This window comes from Pituophis catenifer, unplaced genomic scaffold (assembly GCF_029215685.1).
Source record: "Pituophis catenifer annectens isolate HBS135680 unplaced genomic scaffold, rPitCat1.0.hap2 SCAF_1, whole genome shotgun sequence".
In the NCBI taxonomy this organism is placed as follows: domain Eukaryota; kingdom Metazoa; phylum Chordata; class Lepidosauria; order Squamata; family Colubridae; genus Pituophis; species Pituophis catenifer.
Genome location: NW_027256881.1, coordinates 232895274 through 232921391, shown reverse-complemented (window position 1 = coordinate 232921391; position 26118 = coordinate 232895274). Strand labels below are relative to the sequence as shown.

The window sequence follows — 26118 nt, the reverse complement described above, 5'->3', positions numbered from 1 at the left end:
GGTGAATAGAGGATAAACCTGAAAGCAGTATGTTTACTTTTTCCCCTTATATTCTTCCATTTTCTGTGTAGCTAACTTTGAAGATCCTTGTTCATAAGGTCTGCTGTAAATACTGATCCAGATATTCTATGTGCACTGATCCCCTCACTGTTTCTCTGGGGGCCTTGATGGGCATTGTGCATGGATATGTAGAAAGATGGATTGCGCAGCCTCTCATAAGTACAGCCAAAGCCCAACAGGTAACCATTGCACCATAAAAGCTGGTTGATTTTATTTTCAATGAACTTTGATGTGAACTTGCTTCTCCTAACTTTACAATTGTCCTGTCCATCAGCCTTGTTGTCTCCAAGCCCTTCCAATTCCATTCAGTACCCCCACTCAACTCTTTTGAGACTGTTTTGGCAATTGGAAGGCTACAAGGAAGGGGGCAAATTTGCATGCAGGGAACCAGCAGCCAATTAGCCCTAAAGGGGTTTTCCCCTGTAGTAGCTAAGGACAAAGGATTGCCACTCAATCACTCCTTGCCTGCCATGCAGAAATTGATTGCATCCTTTTCCTCTCATTTGAGAAATCAAAGAAAATAAATGTATGCCATTCATACCATTGCCTGTTTCCAATCTTTTTAAGACTGCAGATACTAGCATGCTAGGATTACCACATGTTTGGTTCCTTTATCCTAGTGTTTCTCAACTATAAGCTCCAGCAGGCTGGCTGGAGAATTCTGGGAGTTGAAGTCTACCCATCTTAAAGTTGCTAAGGTTGAGAAATACTGCTATTGCCAGATTAGCCAACGCAACCACATGGTAGGCAGAGAATGTCTAGGACCCTCTTCTATCCCCTGAAGTTCAGGAGAAGGAAACCCCAGACGGCATAGGGCAAGATCAGAATGTCATCCTTTCCATTATTACAACATTTGTGGTGTCCTTGGGTTTGGAGACACAACCAAACGACAAAGCTCAGAGAGCACTGAGGACCCCACAGTTCAACCCTGAGCTACAAATATTCTCTTCTATTAATTACAATATCATTCAGGGATGGGGAGAAAAATCAACACAATCCCTTGTTGACTGCATTTCTGTCTGGAAGCCACTGTAGCCTTCTGTCTACCAAAACCAAAGCATACAGAGAGCAGTGCTATCACCTTAACTTTTGCCTCTTCATTTACAGATTAATCACTGGCAAAAGAAAATTACACTCACATAAATTTATCCAAGAGCAATTTTCACACTAGAAAACAAAAAATACAAAATCCAGAAACTTCTGTCTCCATGGGTAGCAGAATAGACTTCAGAGAAATAAATATTTCTTATCATATAAACATGCATTCATGCACGGTATTTGTATCATGCATGCCACATTTCACATTTTAAGGTTCATTAAAGAGATTTTTTTAAAACAATGAGAGATATTACTGGCTTTCTAATGTACCCAGTATGTTAATTCCATGTTCTTGACTTACTTTCTGTCAGGTTGCCAGAGGGCTACTCTATCTTAAGTGCGATGCCTTCTTACATTATTTCACCAGTTGGAGCATTTGAATCATCCTAAACACCAGAGCTACCACATCTGAACTGCAAAAATCCAGATAAAGACTAGATGGCAACAATGAGAGTATATCTGTTTGATGCCATCTAATGGTTGTTCAGATTTTTACAGATTTTAGATGTACCAACAACTTTTTTATGAACCAAGAGTGCAGCAACTCTGCACTGCGTCACATGTCCCAAATCCACAATCGTGTTAATGAAATGGTCTCATGCTTCTTCTACCCACACATGAAAAGAACAGGGTTTGCATCCTTGTTCATATTTTCTGTTGGTGTACTGTAACTCCATACGCTTTGTAACATAATTCTTTCACTCTGTTCCAAGCAGTATCCATATCACCTTTCTTACTTCCATTCTGCATTCATTCCATTGAGAGAACGATCGATCTTTTACTATTTTTTTTTTAATACAGGACTCATTTTTTTTCTTCCTGCGATTGTTCTATTTTCACTGCATTTTTTTTCATTTTTTTCTTTTTCTTCCACATCCAATTTTTCTCAAGAGTCACTCTTAAAACTATCCAAAAGGATCTGCCTCACAATCATGACTTTTAATTAGGCATTTATGCTGCTTCACTGATGCTCTGTCTTTCAGCATGAACAATGATGCAGTTATTTCAGCAACACGGATTTGAGAACAGAGGCATCTTCAGGATTGGAGCCTTTTGTCCAAATGATAAAAGTAGTGTTGGACTGTTGCAACACAAACCCCATCCCTTTCATGTGTGCATGTGATAGCAACCACAGTTGGGACCGGCAACTCGGTCGTAAAGCAAAAGAATTGCTAAGTGAAATCACGTCTTACTTCAACTTCCCTTTGCTTTACAGACTTGCAAAGGTCATAAAGGTAAAGACCTGTCATAAAACATTTTCATCATTGCCATAATTGAGAATGATTGTTGAATGAGGCAGTTGCTAGACAAGACCTATCTGTATACAAATGGGGCACAACCTTGTTTTCATAACTGATCCCTTGGCCCCTTGACCCCACAGATGCCTCTGTCAAGAAATCTGGGGGGCAGGGGTGGAATATATACTTCCCACCAAACAACAAAGGAATTATAGCTGCTGTGATTGGCTACTACACTATGAATTCATGAGACAGGATCATATATTAAATGCATGGAAGATGTAAGACACAGTGAAGAGTTATAAGGCTCTTCCTTTTCTAACAGGACTTCCATTAGGCTGGGCTGAAGAATCTGGAGGGCCATAAGAGGGCCACAGAGAGATGAATTTCCTGTCTCTTTGCTGCCATCTTCTGACCATCTGAATTTCTGCAGCCTGGATCTGGTAATCCTATAATGTGCACAATCTTTTTCTCTTTAGTGGAAACAATTGAGTACACTGGGCTTTCTGTAGATTACTGATTATACATGTGGTTGTGCTTATGATAGATGTTCATAGCATGAGAACTTTCAGATTCTGATTAGATGGCCATCTGTGCATGATTGCCCTCTCCTCCAGGTTTTGGACATATGTACAAATAAAAGTTGGGTTTGAGAAGCCACCTGCAATGTTAAACTTCCCACAAACATACAGCAATGAGGATTTGAACTTTACTTGTTTTAAAGTTCTGAGACAACCTGAGAATGTACAGCTCTTACAGTAGTTATCTTCACAAATGTGTGTTATGTGTGTTGGACTTGGTCTTTGGGTGTTAAGTGAATTTTGTTGTATGGGTATACTGTGTATACACGTACAATGACAATAAAGTTGTTGTTGTTGTTGTTGTTGTTGTTATTATTAAATAAATATTAAACATAGATTAGATTTGTAAGCCTCATCTAGATGAGTTCATTGTCAGCACTAGAGTAAATGCAGGTTGAAGTGCTTGACTAAATGACTGTCCTTGTTAGAAACAGCCTTCTGAAACCTATTGGCTGTGTTCACACAACATAAAATCCCTTGTTAATATATTAGTCTAGCTGTGGTTCAGCACATCATGCCAATATGGCCCTTAGAACTGGCAGGGATTTCCAGCTCTAACCTTTTTGAACCCATATAGGATATGACCTTCATCTGCTTGACCAAATGACTGTCAGTTCCATTTTGGAAAAAAAAAATGCTGCCATGTGATTCTCTGGTTCATTGGACCATGCTCAAAGAAATACAATCTTGAGTGGGTGCTAAATCCAAATGCATTACCACATATATTGTAGATTTATCTCTACAATACACTACGGTGGCCAACTTGGAGCAGCTTTACCAAACAGGTCAAAATTAGACTGATTGAATTTAAAAGAGTTCCTCTGTCTTGGAGACATTTCAGCCTAAATATCTTCTCTTGTTTTACGTGTGGAAATATTTTTGCTTTTATTTAGTTAATGATTCAAGAAACAGGATCTCCCTCTGGCTGTCAGTCTCATAATCTAGTAATAGTTTGGCAGGTGACTGTCAAAGTTGTAATGCAGGATACTAGGGCCTCTTCGCTGAAGCTCATTGGACCATGCTGATTTAGGAGTGACTTCCACTTTACAATTTGTCCCTTTGAACAGAAGCCTCCACCATATTGTGTACAATGACAAACACATTTGAAGTACTGTAGGTAGGAAAAAGGGGGTTGGTGAGTAGGTAGCAGTTTCTATCACGCCCTCAGCACCGAGAAGAACCAGATCATATGAAAGCTATGTGGGAAGAGGGGATGATTCAGTTGACGAAGTGAGAAGCAGCCTTTCTGGCAATGTACTGGCCGGACAGGAGGCGGTTTAATTTCCTGAACGGGCTCAGGTTGCAGATGTTAATGATTGCCCTAACTTGGGAAGGAGGGAAGAATGGGACCGGCCTGCTCCACCTCATAGTTGCCCATTTGCTAGGCCACCAAAAGATGTGCTTTGCTATCCCCTACAAAGAGCCGTAGTGGCGCGGTGGTTTAGATTGCAATATTGCAGGCTAATCTGCCCACTGCCAGGAGTTCGATTCTCACTGGTTCAGGGTGGACTCAGCCTTCCATCCTTCCGAGGTTGGTAAAATGAGGGCCCAGATTGTTGGGGGCAATAGGCTGACTCTGTAGACTGCTTAGAGAGGGCTGTAGACCACTGTGAAGCAGTATATAAGTCTAAGTGCTATGTGCTATTATGTAATTCCCATCCTGTTTCTAAGGGCTCCAACAGCCTCACCAAGCCTTCCCTCAGAATGGAGAGGACTCCCTGGTCCAATTTAGCTTTCAAGGTGTTTTACCCTAATGCTAATAAGCAACTGTGGTTCTGTAGATGGGGGTGTTATTCTTCTCTTACTTGTTAACATGTAATTCTTATTTTCTAATAAAAGACAAGGGGTGAGATTAAGGGTACAGATTCTCAGGATAAGTCTTCCTCTGAATTAAGCCCAGGAAAGGCATTCATTCAGGTTTTCCTTTCCCTCCCAATTCTGCTCATGCCACAAGGTCAAATGACTGGAAGGACCATGTTTAGATAATGGCAGGTGTTCATCGTCTATAGAAGTTCCCCATTCCTGCCCTACACTGTGACCCAGAGGGCTGTTTGGTGGATGCCAGGGATTGATTTCTAGAAGAAAGAACTACAGGAACTAAGTCCAAGGGCCAAACACCCTGCAACTGGAAACCCTGGCTCTCTGATTCATTGGGGAGAAGCTATGTTTATATATCGATAAGGGTTATGAATTTGATACACAATCAGAGGTACTCGGTTATCATTTTTTCAGCTTGGCATTGGATTATAAACCCTGCCCTTTTGCAGCGCTACTAAATATGACTCCGATGTGCTCGGGCTGAAGAATTGGGTCTCTTGGAAAAACAGGGCTGATTGTTCCCCCTTAGGAAGCTTAGTGGGCCATTGTTAATGCAACAACTGCTCTGCCCAGGTAGGGCTGAGGCACTGCAGCCCCACCAGAAAACCCGCCCCCACAACTTTATCCATACCTTCCATATCGGTGACTGTCACGGTGGCTGTGCTGACGGCTTCACCGTGCTTGTTCGTGGCCACACAGCTGTAGACTCCAGCGTCAGCCGCCTTGCTGTTGAAGATTTGGAGGCTGCCATAGTCTTCCTCTTCTTCTTCCTCTTTGACCTTCTTCTTGATGGAAGCAAGAGGTATCTTCTCCTTGTACCAGGTCAGGTGTGGCCGAGGGTTGCCGGTCACGGCCACCTTCAGCAGGAAGTCATGGCCGATGCTAACAGCTGTGTCTTTCAGCTCCTGCAGAAAAATCGGAGCCGCAGGGCCTCCCTGCCCCGCTGTGACTTTGGCTCTCTTAGGAGGGATGGCAGGGCTTGGAGGAGCTCTGCCAGGCACTTGTCCCGTCTGCTCAGCTTCTTCTGTGCCGTGGATGAAAATATTCGGTTCCTGAGCTTTCTGCATGGTTTAGGGCCTCACTGACTTTTACACAGCCTTTGGTTGCAGAGATGTTGCATAAGACACCCCCCACCCCTGCCAAGCTAGGACTCTGCAATCTCTCAGCCAGATAGGGCCCCGCACAGCCCCCCGGCAGCTGTTTCCCTTCCTTGATGTTCACCCTCTCTGTGTGAGACCCCCCAATTGCTGGGCATCTGCCAGGGGGCACTGACGCTGCTCCAGGTGCCTGCCCACCCAGCCGGACAAGTCCCAGAAGGTTCCTTTGCTGCCAGGCAGGGGGTTATTTTTAGGATGGTCTCAGGTTGCAGCCAGCCCATCGCAATACACTGAGGGAGCTAGACTCTTTGCAGAGGGCAAAATCCTCCCCATTCACACAACACCCGTGCCCTCATTCTGAAACGCCTAACATCTTTACTGTCTTTTTATGGTCCCACTACTCCTCATTCCACTGAATTACACCCCCTCCCTTTTAGAGGAAGGGAAATCCACAATGAAAAATCCTCCAGCCCCCATTTAGTTCCTCCCTCCCTCTCTTCCTCCCAAGCAGCAGCTGTTTTCTGACATGTCACATTCCTTGACCGAAGCTGAGAAGAGCAGAGTATATGACTGGAGTGGCTTAGCTTCTCTAGCAAAGATAAAAGCGGGTGGAGACAGTTTGCCAAATCGGGACTGAGGGACATAGGGGGCCTCTTTGGCCCAGCCCTCTCTTTCCTCATTTCTAGACAATTCACACTGGGCACACCTCAAATGCAGGATGGAGATAAAGTGCTCCCTTCTATGACCCCAGTGGGAATATTTGAAGAAATGATCCTTTCCCAAATTCTAAACAAAGCCTATTTTCCCCTCTATATCACTTTTTTAAAAAATTGACTAGATTTATATCCCACATTTTGTAAGAGGAGTTGCAGGCAGTGTGAATAGTGCTCTCTCCTATTTTTCCCTACAACCACCCTGTGGAGTGGGTTTCAGCAGGTTCTGACCAGTTCTGGATAACCGGTAGCGGAAATTTTGAGTAGTTCGGAGAACTGATAAATACCACCTCTGACTGGCCCCGACCCCATCTATTCTCTGCCTCCCAGCTGATCGGGAGGAAATGGGGATTTTGCACTATCCTTCCCCTGGAGTGGGTAGGGAATGGAGATTTTACAGTATCCTTCCCCTGCCATGCCCACCAAGCCATGCCACACCCACCAAGCCACACCCACAGAACCGGTAGTAAAAAAATTTGAATCCCACCACTGCTGTGGGTTGAAGAGATAGAGAGAGGTACTATGTATATATGTATGCATGTATGCATCTGTGTGTGTGTTTATATACAGAAAGAGAGAGAGAGAGAGAGAGAAGCTGCCCCCAACTCCCAATCACCCAATGAGCTTCAATGGTTAAGGGCAGACTAAAACCTGGGTCTCCTTATTCCTAGGCCTTAACTGCTACCACATCACTCTGGTTCTCACACACAGTTGTGTCAAATATTTTCCATGATCCATAGGGTGAAGTGAAGAAGATCTAGGGGCTTTAGGTCACAAAGAGAAATATGATCCGAGGTATGCAGGATCAGTTTTCTTTTGGGCAAATGGAACATTGAGAATCCTGCCAACCACACTTCTAGACAACAGAGGTCCATGCATTCTGGTGACGAGGCAGGCAGGATGGTGGGCTCTGAAGTCAAATGTATAAAGGCGGCCTTGGCTCAATTTTTGTGTAGAGGAGAGGAGAAGATAGGAAAGGGACCATCATCACCTCCATTACCCAGGAAGAAAAAATTGGGCCATCTCTGCATGGAAACAGAGCAGTGGTGGGTTTCAAAAATTTTTACTATCGGTTCTGTGTGTGTGGCTTGGTGGGCGTGGCTTGGTGGGCGTGGCAGGAGAAAGATACTGTAAAATCTCCATTTCCTCCCAATCAGCTGGGACTTGGGAGGCAGAGAATAGATGGGGACGGGGCCAGTCAGAATTTTTACTACCGGTTCTCCGAACTACTCAAAATTTCCGCTACCGGTTCTCCAGAACTGGTCAGAACCTGTTGAAACCAACCTCTGAAACAGAGGGATGCAAATCAACAGTTGGCCGTGAAGTTTCCTGGATCACAAGCACTGTAGCTCTTTGGAGCAGCAGCACGCTTATAATATGTAAGAAAAGCTAACAAGATCTGGGAGAGATGGCTAGTTTGGAAGATTCCAAGCTAGTGGAACTGGGGGAGAAAAAGATAAACCCAGTATGAGAAAAGTTGTCTGGTAGAACTGGCTGGGAGCTTAAATGGACTCCAGAGGATGGTAGAGGACAGGAAGACCTGGAGGAACATTGTCCATGGGGTCACAATGGGTCGGACACGACTTTGCAAAAGAATTGGCCTAAAACTAAATCCTGGAGGACGCTCATGTCACACAAAGGATGAGTTGTATATGAACTTTGGCATAATGACACAATAACGAATTTCCAGTCTTGGGCTTTGTGCTCTGCACACAAATCCTTAGAGCTGAGAGACTTATGAATTGCTTGGAGGGAGAAAAAAAAAACATTGTGACATTATCCATTAAAAGACAAACCAACAGGAATTACAGCCTAGAGAAAAGTTGCTTTACCACTAGATCGTGAAATATGATTTGAATAATGCTACCATCTGCTGGAGAGGAGAAATTTTGCTTTTCAAGTGGCTGAATAGAGCTGGGAAAGGTTATGGTGCTCAAGTATTATACACAGACAAGGAAGCAGGAAGTTGGTGAAATAAAATGCAACAGGTAAATTACAAACCGTGGTCAGTGCACTAATATTAAAACCTCTGCATTGGTCTTCAATTTGGATTCTAGGTACAATATTAGATTTATGCATCATAAAAGGTACAGGTAAAGTTTCCCTTGTCCAGTCTGGTCCGACTCTAGAGCAGTGGTGAAATCCAATTTTTTTTTACTACCGGTTCTGTGGGCATGGCTTGGTGGGCGTGGCAGGAGAAGGATATTGCAAAATCTCCATTCCCACCCCATTCCAGGGGAAGGATATTGCAAAATCTCCATTCCCACCCCACCCTGGGGCCAGTCAGAGGTGGAATTTGCCTGTTCTCTGAACTACTCAAAATTTCTGCTACCGGTTCTTCAGAACCTGTCAGAACCTGCTGGATTTCACCCCTGCTCTAGGGGCAATGCTCATCTCTATTTCCTAGCCGAGGGAGCCAGTGTTGTCCAAAGACACTTCCGTGGTCATGTGGCCAGCCTGACTATACGCCGGTGCGCACGGAACACTATTACCTTCCCACCAAAGTGGTACCTATTTACCTACTCGCATTTTCATTCTTTTGAACTGCTGGGTAGTCAGACCTTGGGGCAAGGATGGGAGCTCACCCAATCATACTACACTCAGGTCTTGAACCCAGGCTATCAACTTTCCAACTGACAAGCTCAGGGTCTTTAACTGCTGAGCCATCACACCCTCTTTATGCATCATACTAACCCATAATGTGGTTTGATTTTGGTTTAATATTAAGACCGACCATTGTAATTTGCAAATACTGCTTTACAGTTTAGCATGTGATGCAACCTTTATTCAGCAAACTGTACTTAAACAAGCCTAATCTGGTTTGCTGATGGCATACCATGTAGTGCCAACCTGGCTATTTTGTTTTTAAATCATGGTTCATGGCTTAATATGCAGTATTGTGCAATGCCAGTTTATTTAGTTAACTATGCTTAAATAAAATGTGAAGCGTGAAATCAAGCAATATATGCAAAATACTCTCAAGATTCTCTTTTAATCCTAATATTATTATATCTTGTCCAAGGAGATGGTGCACTAAATTTAAAAAAAAAAGAATAAAGCAAAAAGAAAATTAAAATACAAAGACATCCATTTCCTTTAATTTAGTTCTGTGGATACATAAAATCCTTAAATTGAGAATGCCTTTGAAAAAAAAATCACCTAACTCCATTTCTGAAGTTCTTTTGGTGCCTTCATCATGTCAGTATTCTGCTGTTTTCTTGGCAAGATTTCAGAAATGACTTGCCATTGCCTCCATTTTAGGGCTGAGAGTGAGTGACTGGCTCAGAATCACCTGGCTGTTTTGTGCCTAAGGCTGGACTAGAACTCATAGTCTCCCGTTTTCTAGTTTGGTAATTATTTATTTTTTATTTGATTTATATGCCGCCCTTCTCCGGAGACTCAGGGCGGCTTACAATGTGCTCAGCAATAGCCTTCATCCTTTTGTATATTTATACAAAATCAGCTTATTGCCCCCACAACTGGGTCCTCAATTTACTTACCTTAGAAAGGATGGAAGGCTGAGTCAACCTTGAGCCTTGGCGAGATTCGAACCTGCAGTAAATGCAGGCAGCTGGTCTTAATAACCATCTTAATAACAGGGTGCCTTAGACCACTGTACTACCAAGGCTCTTTTTACATTTTACACCTTATTCCACCAAATTGATTAATCCCATAGCAGATTAAATAAACAAATCGAGAATACAGCTACCATAACTCTGCTTCCAAAATCCAGACGACCACTAGATGGCAAAATGATATTTTAGTTGGATTAATGACATGATTTGGCTATCTGTGGAAGTCAGGCTGTGGCCTAGAGGTGGAGCTCTTACCTCACAATCAGGAGGTTGTGAGTTCAATCCTAGGTAGAGGCAGATGTAGGGTCTCCTGCTTGGGCAGGGGGTTGGACTAGATGACCTGCAAGGTCCCTTCCAACTCTGTTAATCTGTTAAATTTAAATATCTGTCCAGAAGTCAAAATAGTCATGCAGGGCAGTGGCCTGCAAATAGAGAGCACAGGATGTGATTATTGTATCCGATAGGAGCTGAGCAGTCCCCTACCTCTGACTCATTTTCTTCAGTCAGGCTGTCTGAACACCAGGCATCATTCATGAAACAAGGCTTGTGTCAAGAGAAGGTGGAAACTACTTTCCCATCTAAATCAGCTAAATATGAAGCTAGCCAGCCTGAGATATGGGCTGGGAATAAAATGAAGACATTTTAGCATAAGCTGTTAAAATACAAATTAGCAAAATATCTTCAAGTTACAGTTAGAGGGACATGTACATGAGTTAAAAGATCTTATTTGTATAGGTCCTTGTCTATCACTTATCGGTAATCTCTAAGTCTCAGAGTCTCATGAGATAGTAGGCACTTCCTAAAGAACGTGGATGAAGACACAATTTCTAAAATGGTGATTTGGGGCACATTTAGTGTGACTGTGCATGACTAGAGCACTGGTAAGTTTTGATTGTGCTAAAACAGACTTAAATTTGATGCGGAAACAAAGCTGCCATCTCTTTGGGCTTACACGGGATGTTTCTGGTGCTGAAGAGGATGTAAGTCTACTATAGAGAACCAACATTTAGGTACCACTTGATCAGGGGTGCTATTTAGCAGGTTCTGACAGTTTCTGGAGAACCGGTAGCGGAAATTTTGAGTAGTTCGGAGAACTGGCAAATACCACTTCTGACTGGCCCCAGAGTGGGGTGGGAATGGAGATTTTGCAGTATCCTTTCCCTGCCATGCCCAAGCCACACCATGCCCAGCAAGCCACGCCCACAGAACCGGTAGTAAAAAAATTTGAATTCCACCACTGCACTTGATGTCTCTTTAATAGCTGAAGAGCAAAGAGCAGAACTTTTAAGTGCCCCTTCTCCTATCTGTAGCACCATTAAGAGGCTGGGTTTTGAAGCCAGTGCCAAGCAGAATCTGTACAGGAGGCCCTTCCGTATATGAGGGACTGTGGTGGTAGCACATTTCCAAAATGCCGCTGTGGACAGAAGAGTATGGCAAATAGGAGGGTGCCTGGAGTAAACTAGGGATAATGAAAAGCATGCCACCAAAATGGAAGAGAAGCAGGACACATTAGAAATGCCTCTGCTATACAAAGCATAGACATCTCTTGGAACCACACAAACTCTCCTTCTCCTTCTCTTTTTCCTTCTCTCTCCTTCCTCCTTTTCCTTTTCTTCATATCTCCTTCTTTTCCTTTCTCCTTCTCCTCAGTATGTGATTAAATTGAGTCAGATTTGCTCTGCCAGAGCCAGCAAAGGAAGAACATATACACAACCAGTTTTGTGCTGCATAGTTTTATTGATCTCTTTGCAGGACCAGTATGTGTTGGGGGTGCAGGGCTAGGAGTATTCATTCTCTCTCCATGTCCTCTCTCTCTCTCTCCATTCATTCACAATTACCAACTGTTCTTTGCTTGCTCTCTCCCTCTCCATCACCTGATCACCTGCCAGTTCCTTCTCTTCTACACAATCTTTTGCAGGCCTTTCAGCAGTCCCTGTGGGACAGATTTGGGATGTGGCAAGGGATCATACTCCAGGCAGAGAAGCTGGCACTAGTGGGTGCATTGCCCCTGGCATGTTGCTTCTCTCCTTGGTGGCCTTTATATCCCACCTCCCAAATTAGGAGCTTTACTTCACAGCAGGAATGTGGGAGGGCTTGTCCCCTTCTGGGCCCAAACCTTCTACTCTAAGAGGCCTCACTCACTTGCTCCTAATTTTCCTAGCACCCTAGCCTACACTTGTAGGAAACCCCCAAGACAGGAAGGGGAAAAACCTTGTCCAACAGAGCTTCAGTAGCATAGCAAAAGGGACAGGGCACTGGGCTTAGAGATACAAGCATCACCCACCCACAAGCAAGGAGTCCTGCTCCCTGAGGGTAGGGGCAAGTCTGTGGCTTTGGTCCCGGAGGCAAGACTGGGCAGGTGACTCAGCCTCATTCTCTGGGCTATGCTCACACGTCCTCCCCTTTCCTCTGTCTGTGCATGGCCTGCAGGTAGCTCTCATTACTGCTGCAGCAGAAGGACCCAGAAGGGGCAGGGACCCACAGTCGGGTTGGGGTTGTTAACTACACATAACTATCAGAGCACACACATATGTGGCTCAGGGCACGTGTGACCATGTAAAGGCAGATGAGAGTTTTCTTTTCAGGCAACGGCCAGACCCTGTACAGGGGCAGGAAGCCTTGCCTCTAGCACATGCATGCACGTACCGCACATACACACACACACACACACACACACACATACACACAGAGCTGCACCTCTCTTTCTGCCCTCCTCCTGCCAAAGGGCAGGGAAAGGAAAGGAAAGGAAAGGAAAGGAAAGGAAAGGAAAGGAAAGGCAAGGAAAGGCAAGGAAAGGCAGAAAGGGAGCCAAAGGAGAGAGGCTTTGGGGAACAGAAGGCTTCTTGTACATTCAGTTGAGCGGGTGAGGTTCTCCAGTGACGCTCTTAGAAAAGGGGTGTGAGGGAGAAGGTGTGGGAACCGGCATCCCCTGATTTTTTGCACACGAGAAGGAGAGGGTTGAGATGGGCCACGTCGCTCTGGGAGTTACAAGACCTACAGCATTTCATGCTGTTGCTGCGTGGCTTCGCTGACCACCTGGAGAAAGACAGAGATTTCAGTTAAGGAAAGCCCTAAGTCCCACCTTCCTGGGCCTTCTCCCGATCAGGTGGGGCCTTTGCTTGTTCCCGCCATTGGCTTCCCTATTTCTGCTTTGTCGGGACAGAAGAATAAGGAAGACAACTACATCCGGCTATGTTCCTTCAGATGCATCTCCCGTTCCTTATTCTCAGTAAGGCTCACACCAAGAGGGTGAGCTGTTCTCAGAATGTTCCCCCTGCTCCATAATAGTAAGGAATGACAGACGAGCTTTATTGATTTTTTCCTGGGGTTTTTCTATTGGGCAGCAGTGTTGCTAACCCTTCTGGTTTTCATCAGTGCTCACTGTCAGCTTACCTCCCCATCACGTGTCTCGATAGTTTTGATGGTCACTGTTTTTTTGGTATGGACCTCAGAGCTCCTCTGCTCTGGGCTGGTCTCTGTAGGACAGAAAGAAGCATCACTTGATAATGGGTGCACAATGGCATGCATTTCATGGGAGAAAACAGCATTGGGAGAATTTGCTCTGTGGCTAGGGATGTTCCAGGCTCACTGTTTTCCATCACTTGCTCACACCAAGACTTAAGAGGAGATAGGTATCATGTTCACCCCATGTCCCTGATACACATGCACCCCACACCTGCTCTTGCCAATCTAACTGAACAGTCTATGTAATACAATGAGCATTTATGACAAAATAAAGCGATCTTCCAAGATGTTCTTCAGTTCTACTAGATTTGGCATCACAGCATCAAAACAGAGCTTGAATTCAGAACTAGAATTACCGCAGCTATAATATTTACCGTAGGCTTGGTTGCCATTATCTTTTATAGCCTTTATAAGATTCTTTTTGGACACAAGAGAAAGAGCTTATTCTTGTTTTGATGCAATGCTGAGAAAGTAGTAGCTATCCTGTTTGGTTTTGTTAGTGGTGTGTATGTTTATAATATTCATTGTGTTGCATTTCTTAATACAGTAGACTCTGTTTCTGGTGTCTCACCCAACACACGTTAGAAAGAAACTTGAGAGATGGACTCATTCAGCTCATTTAAACATTTTGTCAGGTTTCAAGGTCGTCTCAGATAAATTGCATTTCAAACAAAGTCTTTGATGAAAAACTCCCATTTATTAAGCACGACATTCTAACTCTGACTCCATCGCAGCCAACACTGACTTCCTGACCAAAACCCTCCCTTTCCTTTCCCCACTCCTCTGCACTCATTGGCCATCTTCCAAGTCACTCTATCCCTAATCTACTGCTCCAGCTCAAAGGAAATTCCCCCTCCCATCCCATCTCCTAGGGGATATTATCTCCAGGGAAAATAAGTAGGTAAAAAGTCAAACGTCCCTTTCCAGACGCCTCCGCTTCTCCTTCTTATGTCAGCACCAGAGTAAAAGCAGCTTGAAGTGCTGACACATTTCTGGATAGAACTACATATTATGCCTGGTACCAGCAGGTTCTGACAGGTTCTGGAGAACTGGTAGCAGAAATTTTGAGCAGTTCGGAGAACCGGTAGCGGAAATTTTGATTAGTTTGGAGAACGGGCATATACCACCTCTGGCTGGCTCCAGAGTGAAGTAGGAATGGAAATTTTGCAATATCCTTCCCCTGGAGTGGAGTGGGAATGGAGATTTTTTCAGTATCCTTCCCCTGCCATGCCCACCAAGCCATGCCCACCAAGCCATGCCATGCCACGCCCACCAAGCCACGCCCACAGAACTGGTAGTAAAAAAATTTGGATTTCACCGCCAATTCCTACACTCACCCCCTGAAGAACTAACTGTAGAGAAAAACAACTTTAGGTGAGACTGGTTTGGAATGGAAGGTAGACTGTGATGTATAATCCTTCCTTTGACTGAGTGTTTGTTCTGAACCTGGCCTTCCTTCTTGCAGTTGTGGGGTTTCAGATATATTTGTCATTGCAGGTCCATTTCAGGAACTCCAGGGCAAGAAGGAAAGTTGGCGAGGCAGAGAGGTGGGAGGGAGGGAGGGAGGGAGGGTTCTGGTCTCAGAAAGTGGCTCTGTGAGTGAGATGGGCAGTTTCTAAATTTGATAAATAATATAAATACATAGAGGGAAGGGCACCGTCTTTAATTGAAAAGCAATCTCTTTCTCCCTTTCCTCTAAATGTCATCCTTTAAAACCACATTTTCTTTCCAAAAACATTTTATTCAGGAATAAGCAGAACAGATTATAGATAGGCATGAAACACGTAATTCCATCCTCATTTGAATCACCGTTCTCTAGTGAACCTTGGGAATGGGCTTTCCTCTGTTTCTGCTCCATCGTTAGCATTACAAAATATCCCACGTGATTTGCATGCCCATAGATCCCTTTAACTACGTAGACCAGATCCAGGTCACTTACCTCGGAAGTTAATGGCAGAAAAAGTTTGAATGGGCAGTGAAATTCTGTAAAAAAAAAAAAAAAGGGGGGGGGAGGGAAGGGAAAGGAAGGTTAAAATAACCTTGTCTTTTCTTTTCTGCTTTCAGATTTCCTGTTTTATAGCAGCCCCCCCCCCCCCAAGAACCATCATTACCCTTTATGGTCCTTTTTTTTAAAAAAAAACACTTAAATTTGAACTAATTGTATTCTTCTGGCTTGCATACTGAAGTGTTGTTTCTAGTTTTCTTGTTGTAATTCTAAAATTGCATCTTCATGCAAATTCAGCATTATTGCAAAATGTAAGTCCCACTAGTCCACACTGCTCAGCCAAAAGGAAAAAAAAATAACTGCAAGAGATTCACTGGTCTATTTCTTTCCTAACTGTCACAACAGAAGGATGTATTTCTTTCTTTGTTATTCTTTTGCTGTCACCAAGCACAAAGGCAGAGTTCAGATTCTGTGATAAGCCACGTCTCTTTTTCTAGGTGTTTCTCACATAAACAGGCTAGGTTCAACACCCAAAGCCACAGCAAAGATTGAATTCTCACAATAAACCAAACCAAGAAAGCCACTTTTTGGCCTCGTGAGGTGTCTGAACTCATTCCAGAATTGCAGTAGAATATTGTGTGGCAGTAATAGGCTAAGGCTTCACAATCAGTGTAAAAACCTGCTATTATTCCATCAGTACAACCCCCCCCCCACAAACCATCTGTCAACTTTAATGGACTTAAGCAGTTACCTTTACAAGACACGTAGTCTTGCGGATAATGCTCACCTGCTCTCTTCACCCTCCAGCAGCTTGCGGTAAGTGGCAATCTCAACGTCAAGAGCCATCTTGACATTGAGCAGGTCCTGGTACTCGCGCAGGTGCCGTGCCATCTCATCCTTCAAATGCCTGATCTCCTCTTCAAGCCTCTGGATTGTGTCCTGGTAATTGCCTGCCTCACCAGCATAGCGCTCCTCCATCTCTCTCATCTGCCTCATCAGAGAGTCATTCTGGAAGTCAAAAAGAGGAAAGCAAGTGAGGAGAAAGAAAGGAGGAGATTTCTAGCCTTCCCCCCCCTTTTTGTTGAATATAAAAAAGACACACACCCCTCCTGTCCATTCAAGGGACATAAGAGATTGTTGGTCAAGACCACAGGCTGAGATTTTACCAGGCAGCCTACATGAGGATCTTCAGCTGGCCATGGAACTTTCTCTATATTAAACAGAACTTCTGTCAGTTTCCCTCAGAGATTATGAATGACCTTTCCGTCTGACAGCTGTGCAAAACCCTGGGCAGTTTGCTTTCTCCATGCTTCCCTTGCATTTGTATCAATGAGCGCAGGGAAATGCAAAGTCCAGTATTCTGAATCTGACTCCATGATTAATCTGGCGTGGCAGCTCACTCACCGTGCCCTTGAGCGCATCAATCTCACAGGTGAATGACTGGATTTGATGCCGGTACTCCATCATCTCCTGCTTGGCTTGGCGAATGGCATCATTGTTTTTATTTGCTGCCTGAGTCAAGTCAGACACCTGTACGTAGAGGGAGGAAGAGCAGATGAAAACACAAATGTGGATTAATACGAGTAAATCCCATGAGTGAAAACTTAACTCCAGTCATCCCCAGTATTTTAGCCAAGTGCCGCTGCTCTTTCTCCCTACCTTAGACTTGTACCATTCCTCTGCTTCTGATATGTTCTTTGCAGCAATATTCTCATACTGGGCACGGATGTCACGCAGTGCTGCGGTCAGATCTGGCTTTGACACGTCCATCTCCACCTGGATTTGTTGCTCTTGTAGCTGGGATTGCAATTCTCTAATTTCCTGGAGAAATCACAAAGAGTGTACCATCAAGCCAATACAGTAGGGAGAGGCTTACTAGCCACCTTCCCTAATCCATACTGGTTAGGCACAAAAGTCCTTGTACTCAAAAATATCGGGAACCATCGAATTGCAAAAGAAGGCTTTCAGTTGTGACAAAACCTTGCCCAACATGATCTTTCAGGAAGTTATAAACTATTTCACAGGAAACACTGATCTATGGTGGATTAAATCATTGGGTTACTAAATTAAGCCAGTTCCCTGAGTTCATACAACACACTGAACCTATCAGGCTAAACCCAAGAAGGACATTCAGCCAGAGTTCGCTTCTTTATTTGCTTACACACAATAGATAGAATCTTGACACACTAAACCCTTCCTACTTTCGCCTTAATTGATACACCCTGGGAGATTCTAGGGAGTGACTAGCCTGACTCTCTTTCTCTGTCTCTTATCCAGCTCTGGGCTGGGCTGCTTTTTGTCTCCTTATCACCACCCTTTTTGAAATGTGCTCCCTCCTTCCTGGGAAACTGCTGCTTCACTTTAGTCCATCACATCAGCTCCCGCTCCATAGGCACCATGTCTTACAGAACCCAAAACGAATAACACTAGCTTGGTTTACATCACGCGTTGGTAGGGTTTGCCCAACATGTTAGGAAACTTTGTGCCATCCTACCAAAGCGTGATGCAAACTAGCAGGAGAAGGCTGGCCTGATGACGTGAAACCTTTGATACTTGATATCATCTTTTTTTTTTTTCAATTAAAGCTGCTATTATGGCTTACATTCTGGGCTTGATCCTCTCCACCCCCTTCAACAGCTCCACCCCTCCTTCCATTCTCGAAGCCATCATTTTGAGAAGTACTAAGTCACAAGTACAAGACAGCTGCTTACTTCTTCATGCACTTTTTTGAGGAAAGCGATTTCTTCCTGCAATGACTCGATACGCCTTTCCAAGTCAAGACGGGCCAGAGTGGCTGCATCAACATCCTGTAATGGCAGAGAAAGAAGGAGCATGACCTCAGCAGTAATAATAGACTCAGGAGGTTGGTCCTCATTAAAAGAGCACAACTTCACTGAATAGGGAAATGAGCTTAACTGCCATTTAACTGTGTGCTCCTGAAAAGGCCCGAGAGGTTGAGCCCCCTCCCCCCCACCTCTGATTTTTGACTGACAACATCTGGGAATCTGGCCAATGAAAACAATACTGGAAGTTCTGGAAGCCCAGGAAATGAGTGGGAAGGACCCCAACTGAACCAATTCAAATGCTCCTTGAACAAAAGGGCTACTAACATTTTCTAACATCACTCCAGATTCTGGCAACCATGACAATGGCAGAGCAGTTGCCTGAATCTCAACTCCAAATTCCTTGAAATGCAGGGTAAATGCTGCTCCATTGTATGAATCCCTGAAGTAGCACTTAAACTCCCTGTGGCAACTCCCTGTGGCATATAGATCCTATTATGAATGACTCAAAACATCATATCATTTAGAATATTCTAAATATTCTAGCGACACGAAAAAAGTTCATATGCACCTAGGTTGCACAACGTTATAGACGACAGAGTAGTGGGCGTTGCAATTATTCAAAAGGGGTTATAGAAGGTTGGCAACTTGATGTTCTCCAGAAATCTTGTCTTAACTATAATCCTAATAATCCCTTATATTTTTAAATCCAAGTGCCAATTGTCTACCACTTTGGAAAAGATCTGAGGAAGTGCTAATAGGTGGAGGGGAAAGACACAGTATGTCTTCTCAGAAACGAAGGGGCAAAAGAAAGCTAAGCATGCACTTTTAAATATGCCAAGTGATATTCCCTTTCTACTATTTCACAAATCTTTTCCTCATTTTCCCAGACACACTGGAGGAAACGTTTGGACTTACAGCTCTGAAAGCAGCTAGGTTGTTTTCTGCTTCTTCTTTAAGATGAATCTCCTCTTGCAACCTTTGAAAAAGGGCAGAAAAATGAGCATTGGGCAGACTGGAAAATCACTCAATGGTCTATAAACAGCATTGCCTTTCTCATGCTTTAGAAGTCAAGGCCAGTGCTTCACCCTAAACCTCTGACACGCTCCCACTTTAGTAAGATATACATCAGGAACAGGCAATTCTCCTGCATTCCAAGGGAAAGGGGTGGGATCTGGCTGCTGGCCAGGTTGGGAATGGAGCAAGAACATGGCCTCTCATTGCCTGTTTTAGTCAAAGCCTTAAGCACAAAGGCATGAGCTCACTGATGGATAATGCTTACTCCCCCTTCCCTTTTAGGGTAGCACAGCTTTGCTCTAATGAGAAAAGCTAGAGCAGGAGCCAGAGGCTTGCAAAGAAGCAGCATGAAAACTTTTGGGATGTCCTCCTGTCTGGGATTCTGGAGATGACCCAATATGAAAGATATATAAGGCATTGGGAGACAGGCGGAAAGCTACCAAGATGCTGAAATTCAGGATCTGTCTTCCAGGTATTTTGACACGGGATTAGTGTAGCATTACACAAGTCCAGTCTCCCCCGCCCCCTCATATAGAGGATATTAAGAATTTGGTATTGTAAGGTTTTATCACAATCAGCTGGGATTGTCATTGTTTGTAGTGGCTGAAGAAATTGAAACGGTAATCTAATATTTCTGTGGGGTTTGACGTTGGGAAAGGCTCAGCTTCAGGATTTGGACACTGAAGTTAGTGAATCATGGCCCTAGAGTTCTAGTTTCCATATTCTCAACTATTGTGTCCATATTTATGTATTTTTGTGTTTATAAACACAGCACCCACAAACCTTCAGTTCTAAATTGTCCAAGTTCCTGACATCTTAAACTAGATAGGAGCCTACAATTACAACAGTTGTTAGTTCAGGCTGTTGACATCTGGTGATAAAGCTGCAGAGGCAGTCTTCTGTATAGGAACTTTTTCATCAGCTTGACCCTACCCCATGCCTCCTGATGTTGACGTGGATGCTGGGAGATATGGTTCCCCAGATCTTAAGGACCCCAAATTAGGAGAGGCTGTTTGGTAGCCACTTCCATTTCTTTTTATGTGGTTTGGTGGGAAAGAGCACAAGAAAAGGACAAGTGATACCATCTGCTACATTGCTATAAGTCTGGGACTTTCAATTTGGTACAATCCAAACTAAATAGGAAGTTCTTTTTTTGCTTCTCCATAGTGCTAAACACTGAAGCCAAAGATCACAGTTGGCATATGCTATAAAGAACCAACAACTAAAATGATGATTTCCCCAATTCAGTGCAGAGATCTGCTCACAGTTCCAGGAGACCATTCGAATGATATATTTGTGTTTTTAGTGTACTCGGAGCTACTCAGAATCACATTGGCTAATGAAATAGGTGGCTTACAAATTTAATTAATGAATAAAATAAATATCTGATTGAAAGACTTTGGCCCCTGGATTTCTTTGCCTGAATTTTTCCTCTCTTAGCTATATGCACTTCCTGCTTTGCTATTTGGCTGTTGCCCCCTTCTGGCAGAGTCCACTTGTGCTCTGTCAATCACAAGGGAGTTAAATCTGGAGGAAAAAAGGAAGCCTCCAAGAGGATTGGCCACAGAGTAAGAGCCTAGAGATTATCCTTCCAGAAGCCCTCCTAATGAATAGCCCATTTTTTTCCTCCAAATTGTTCAATTATTCTCATCTCTCCCCTGTTTTAGCATTAACCTGTTCCATTGCTACTACAAGGTATGCCAGGGCACATCCTGTGAACCCAACTACTGAACCCTCCCGAGAAAGGAAACCGTGACTTAGCATGATTTATGAACCCAGCTATTATGTAAGTCAAGCCAAGTGATGATCATTAGGGCTGCAAAAGCTGTAATTACAAACTGTAGGAGGTTATGAAGAATTTGCTGACATACAGTGAAGACCATCATTGGATGACTTATTGGGAATCACTTTTCCTAATAAACTGAAACTAGTTTTTTCCCCCCCTCATGACTAGAAGAGAAGTTCTGGAACAAAGATTAATAGACTTGGAAGATGTGCTGGATAATATCTTGATACCTACACCTGCATCAGCTCTTTAATGTACATTTTTAAAATGTACGACGGAGGCACTGTAGAAGAGGGATTTTATTATTAAACCGCTAATATATTTAATGTGCAACCCTAGAAGGAAATTGGTTTCTGGCTCTCACATGGAACTAATTAACTTAAAAGTTTTAAATCCATCCTCTTTCTAATCTTCAGGATATCATTTTTCTTTATTTCAACTCTTTAAAAACTCCTAGAAATAGATGATCTTCATATGCTTGTGGCACATATATCCTGAACTAGTCAAGGACTTAGTTGGGACATAAATAGACAATTTACATCATGTGGGGAGGAAAAAATCAGAGCTACCTCATGGAAAGAGGCAACCATAAGTCATCCTCACTCTACCATAAGAAGTCAAGAGTTGATCTGACAAGAACTTGCAAACAATTGTTTAGAGTATTACACCTCCCACCCCACCCCAACCCACCCCCTGTGTAACTGAAAAGGAAAAAGCAGACCTAACTGGTATGGAATTAAACTAAAGATACCCCTCCCCCCATTAGAACCGAATCCCAGTGTTTGATAAGGAAGTCATCCACTCCCTGCATAAATAAAATTACATGTGTAATTTTCTATAAGGTCCAAATCCAAACAAGATGTTTGACAAGTATAATTTAGTCTTTTAATCCAATTTTTCTAAAAAGGCAGAGATTGGTGGCCTTACTACTGATTTCTGAACCAGCACGCATCCCTGTGCCAAAATAAACCTCACAAATATTTTCTCAGCAGACTTAAATCCTGTGCTAGGTTTTCAGACACTAGCGTTTCTCTTCAGGATGGTCATTTTAACCCTCAAAAGCTTTCTTAAGTTTCTAAAGATGGAAAGGTTTATAAGGAGAGGAACGTCACTGGACACATTCTGAGCCTTATTCAAAGAATAGATTTTGTTGGGCCCAGTGAGATAGAATATCTCTTACTATTTGTGATGGCAATTTCAGGTTAGAGCACAAGAAGTTTGCAACTTCAAGGTGAAAGTTGCTCAGTGCCATTTACCCAGGGCCTGGCAAATATGACATTTGATAAGAGAGTTTTTCCATTGCTGTTTGGAAGGTCAGGGCTGGCAGACCACTCTCTCTGGCTGTGATTTGCATTACCCTTTCCTGTTTCCTCCATCTCTGGTCAAGGAAGAGTTGTACCTGTTCATGACTAGGAAGAAACTTCAAATTTACAGATCAACATAAATAGGGATGAGCTTAGAGGAAAAAAATAACAAGTTAGCAAGTCATGGGCCTCAGTCTCACCTCTGCTTCAGCTTCTGGAGATCATCTATCAGATTGTCCCTCTCCACATCCACCCGCGCTCGCTGGTTGGTCAGCACCTCCACCTGGCGCCTCAGCTCCCTCAGCTCTTCCTCATACATCTCGGCGATGCGTGTGGGCTCCTTGCCCTTGAGTCGATTGACTTCAGCCACCATGATGGCATTCTGCTGCTCCAGGAAACGGACCTTCTCAATGTAATTGGCGAAGCGGTCATTGAGCTCCTGCAGCTCCACTTTCTCATTCGTACGGGTTTGCAGGAATTCCTGGTTCATGGCATCAGCTAGGGAGAAGTCGAGGACCTCGCCGGCACCTTGATAGGCCGAACGCAGCGGGGCCGAGTAGCTTCCACGGAAGCTAGAAAGGGTGGGCACTGCAGCACTACGGGACACTTGGTATACCCGAGAGGAGACGGAGCTGGCAGAAGAGCCCTTGGTGCCGAAGGAAGCCCTTGGAAAAGAAGGGGATGGGAAGGAAGGGGCAGCTGTCCCGCCGAAAGTACGGCGGTACGAGGAAACCCTCTGGGTGGAGAAGCTCATGGTGGCAGCTCGGTGGGACAGGCAGGAAGGCAGCAGCTACTCTGGGTGAGAAGACAGAGTTGGGACGACAGCCGGAGCTCTGCCTATTTGTATCCCTGAGTCTTGACATCATCATCCAACAGCCCCCTCCTTCTCCTCTCCCAGTTTGGAACAGCTGTGGATTCCTCTGTTGAGTAAGGGAGGAGGGAGATAGATGGCAGCAGCCAGAAAATAATCACCGGACTCAGACACTTTTTTGGTACTGCTTGGCAACTGCAGCTGGTCCTTTCCCAGGAGTAGGCCTAGAAATTGACTCAGAGCTCCAGAGAGGATGATGATGGTTAAGAGATATGAAGGAGAAGCAAGAAGGGGATATAGAAAACTATATTTGGAAAGCGGGTGGGACAGAGATTGATGTACAAGGCAGAAGAGAGCAGATGTATTAGGGGGCATTTATAGTCCTCCAAAACCAAAGAAATAAACCTCCTACAATCCATGCAGAGTGTGCACAGACACAAAGATATCCCAGGCCAACAAGCTCTCCCACCCTGAAGTGAAGCCAATCTGAGAAGTATTTATAAAAGACACTGAATAAAATTTTCCCAGAAAAGCAGAATCCCAGTGAAGCTACGCATAGCTCAAGTCTAAGGAATGGAACACAGGAGCTCCGCAGCCATTTCCTAACTACAAAGTGATGACAGCTAGTGCCTATCCTGTCCTGGAGCCACTTCTGTTACTTTTCAAACCACAGTTTGAAACAGCTTTTTCCAGCAAGCCGAAGAAGAAAAGCCCGCCCACCCCCAGGCCTCCTTTGTTCAGTGTCATTTTAAACGGATTTCAATTTCAGAGAAGCTGAATCACTGACAATTACCCAGCAAGATCACTGCAGGGTGAGGTGGATCACCCTGTTTATCCATGCATCCAGAATGGAGCCTGACAACTAGCAGTCAGAAGTTCCTGATTCTCCTCCTCTTTGCATTCTCCCAGGTAGTAGCCACAAGACCTAAATAGCTCTGCCGCCCTGAGCTGTCAGAGGCTATTCGGAGCCAGGAGGAAGGAGCAATGTTAACTCTTTCTGCTCTTGGCTCGTAGGATTACTCAGGACACCATCTCTTCGGCCCTGACAGCTGCTCGGCTTGTTGAGGTTCAGGCATTTGTGTATTCCCACCATTCCTCTCTCTGCCTCCCAACTTCATGCTGCTCCTTATTTCCCACTTAAAACTACTCATACGATATGAATCAAAAGGACCTCTTCCGGCTGTATTTTCTGGTTCTACAGATCCTAGAAATTAACCAATAGTGGTCAATGAATTGGTCTGTAGCCAGAATTGATGGCCTCCCTGTCTTCCACAAAGGGCCCTAGTTCTTTGTTTAAGCCAGCAAAACTGGCAGCTATTCACTTCACCTCAAGGCAGTGAATCCTGTCATCTGTCTGTGACATGGATAAAAGAGCACATCCTTTTAACTGGCCTTGAATCTTCCCTCCAGTTGATGGAACCACTCATGGATTCTAGTCATCTAAAAAAAGTTTTCTTCACTGACTTTCACTGCACTGATTTTGTAGATGTGGCTCCATGTCATGGAACAGAATAGGAAGGGAACACAGAAGTCTTACAATTTAGTCTGTATCGATGCAGGAAATCTGCTGATGCCACATCCCAGACAACTGGTTATTTGGCATAAGTACATCTGGTTAAGAGTTACTTTACCTTTCACCGGATTTCCTTAATGTAAGAGAAAAATAAAAGCTCCCAATTTTGTAAATGGGAATTGCCCTGGTACCTAATTCATTTGGTCAGTGCACTTTTCTGAATCTTTTCTAGTTTTACAATATTCTTTTTCAGAAAAGATAATCTGAACAATCTATCATATTCAAACCATACTCAAACATTGTCATACGAGCAGTTTGCCACAGTTAATAATTTGGAGTGCCACCATCAAAGTGTGGAGTTTTCAAGGCTCTAAAAAAATGCAACATATCCACATATACCTCCAGAATTATCCACAGGGTGTGATTTAAAAAGTCAGGATGTTGGCTATGATGGAGCAAATGCTTTGCCTGTTTTTATGTGTTTTGCATGTACATCTTTGGAACTCTGATCGCACTGTCATGTTACCTACACAGACACACAAAACTTACATGTCTTTAATCCCCTGCAAAGGGGGTAATCGGTTAATATTGTAGATGCCAACTATTGTTCCAGTATAGAGCAAGAAAATGAATGTACAAAACATTGTATTTTGTTTGCTTGTATCCTGCCTTTATTATTTTTACAAATAACTCACAGCAACAAACATATCCAACATACCTTCTTCCTCTCATTTTGTATTTGGTGCCCTCAAATTCTTGAACGAAGTTTTAAATAAGGCAGTTTGGGATCCCAGTCTCGTTATTAACATTCAGATCCACCCACTAATGACTTTTGTAAATGCACAATAAGACTCTGTGGGAGAATCAAGTCATGTTCAATAAAACACCCCCACCCCACCCCAAGAGAAATAGGCTTCTTCTGAAAAAAAAAAAGAGCAAGTGGCTTTGGCAGCAGATTTGCTGGGAAACTTTAGTAGCCTATTTGGGAAACTAAACTAGCATGATTTTAATAATTTTAAAAAGACATTTTGTATTCAGATGTAATCACCCCACAAATCCTGGAATCTATTATGAACCCTACCAGAGCCTTTTATGTGGCAGCTGTGATACACTACTGTAGATGTTCAGGTACTGAAAGTACAAATGTTAGGGATTCATTGGCCAGAAGAACATATGTTCAAATAATAAAAGAACAAAGAACAAATTAAATCATAGCTTAATGTTCAAATTCATATGAAAAAAGATTAGATGAAATAAAAATGCTTTCCTCTTTCTCACGCTTAACTTTATGTATACAAAATCCAATAATATGAA

The 26118-nt window shown here is 43.6% G+C and overlaps 2 protein-coding genes across 2 annotated transcripts in view; both read right to left on the bottom strand.

Moving 5' to 3' along the window:
* The window catches only part of SPEG (striated muscle enriched protein kinase), a 133558-nt gene extending 127536 nt beyond the window's left edge, over window positions 1-6022 (bottom strand). Inside the window, exon 1 of the mRNA XM_070956733.1 lies at window positions 5427-6022. Within this exon, the coding sequence (XP_070812834.1) occupies window positions 5427-5862 (436 nt within the window). The 5' untranslated portion in view covers window positions 5863-6022. The remainder of the gene's footprint in view (window positions 1-5426) is intronic.
* A 5875-nt stretch (window positions 6023-11897) lies between these two features.
* DES (desmin) lies at window positions 11898-23297 on the bottom strand. The gene is made up of 9 exons (XM_070956703.1): window positions 22681-23297; window positions 19292-19352; window positions 18302-18397; window positions 17250-17411; window positions 16995-17120; window positions 16378-16598; window positions 15585-15628; window positions 13574-13656; window positions 11898-13216 (listed from the first exon to the last, which is right to left on the bottom strand). Exons 1-9 carry the CDS (start codon window positions 23232-23234, stop codon window positions 13175-13177), a joined length of 1389 nt encoding a protein of 462 aa, XP_070812804.1. The 5' UTR covers window positions 23235-23297; the 3' UTR covers window positions 11898-13174.
* Between the last annotated feature and the right edge of the window lie 2821 nt (window positions 23298-26118).

Coding starts and splice junctions, on each gene's coding strand:
- DES (XM_070956703.1), bottom strand. CDS start 23,234: ATGAGCTTCTCCACCCAGAGGGTTTCCTCGTACCGCCGTACTTTCGGC. Junction 19,353..22,680: donor CTCCAGAAGCTGAAGCAGAG/GTGAGACTGAGG, acceptor CCTTTTTCAAAG/GTTGCAAGAGGAGATTCATC. Junction 13,657..15,584: donor TTCTGCCATTAACTTCCGAG/GTAAGTGACCTG, acceptor TCTGTCCTACAG/AGACCAGCCCAGAGCAGAGG.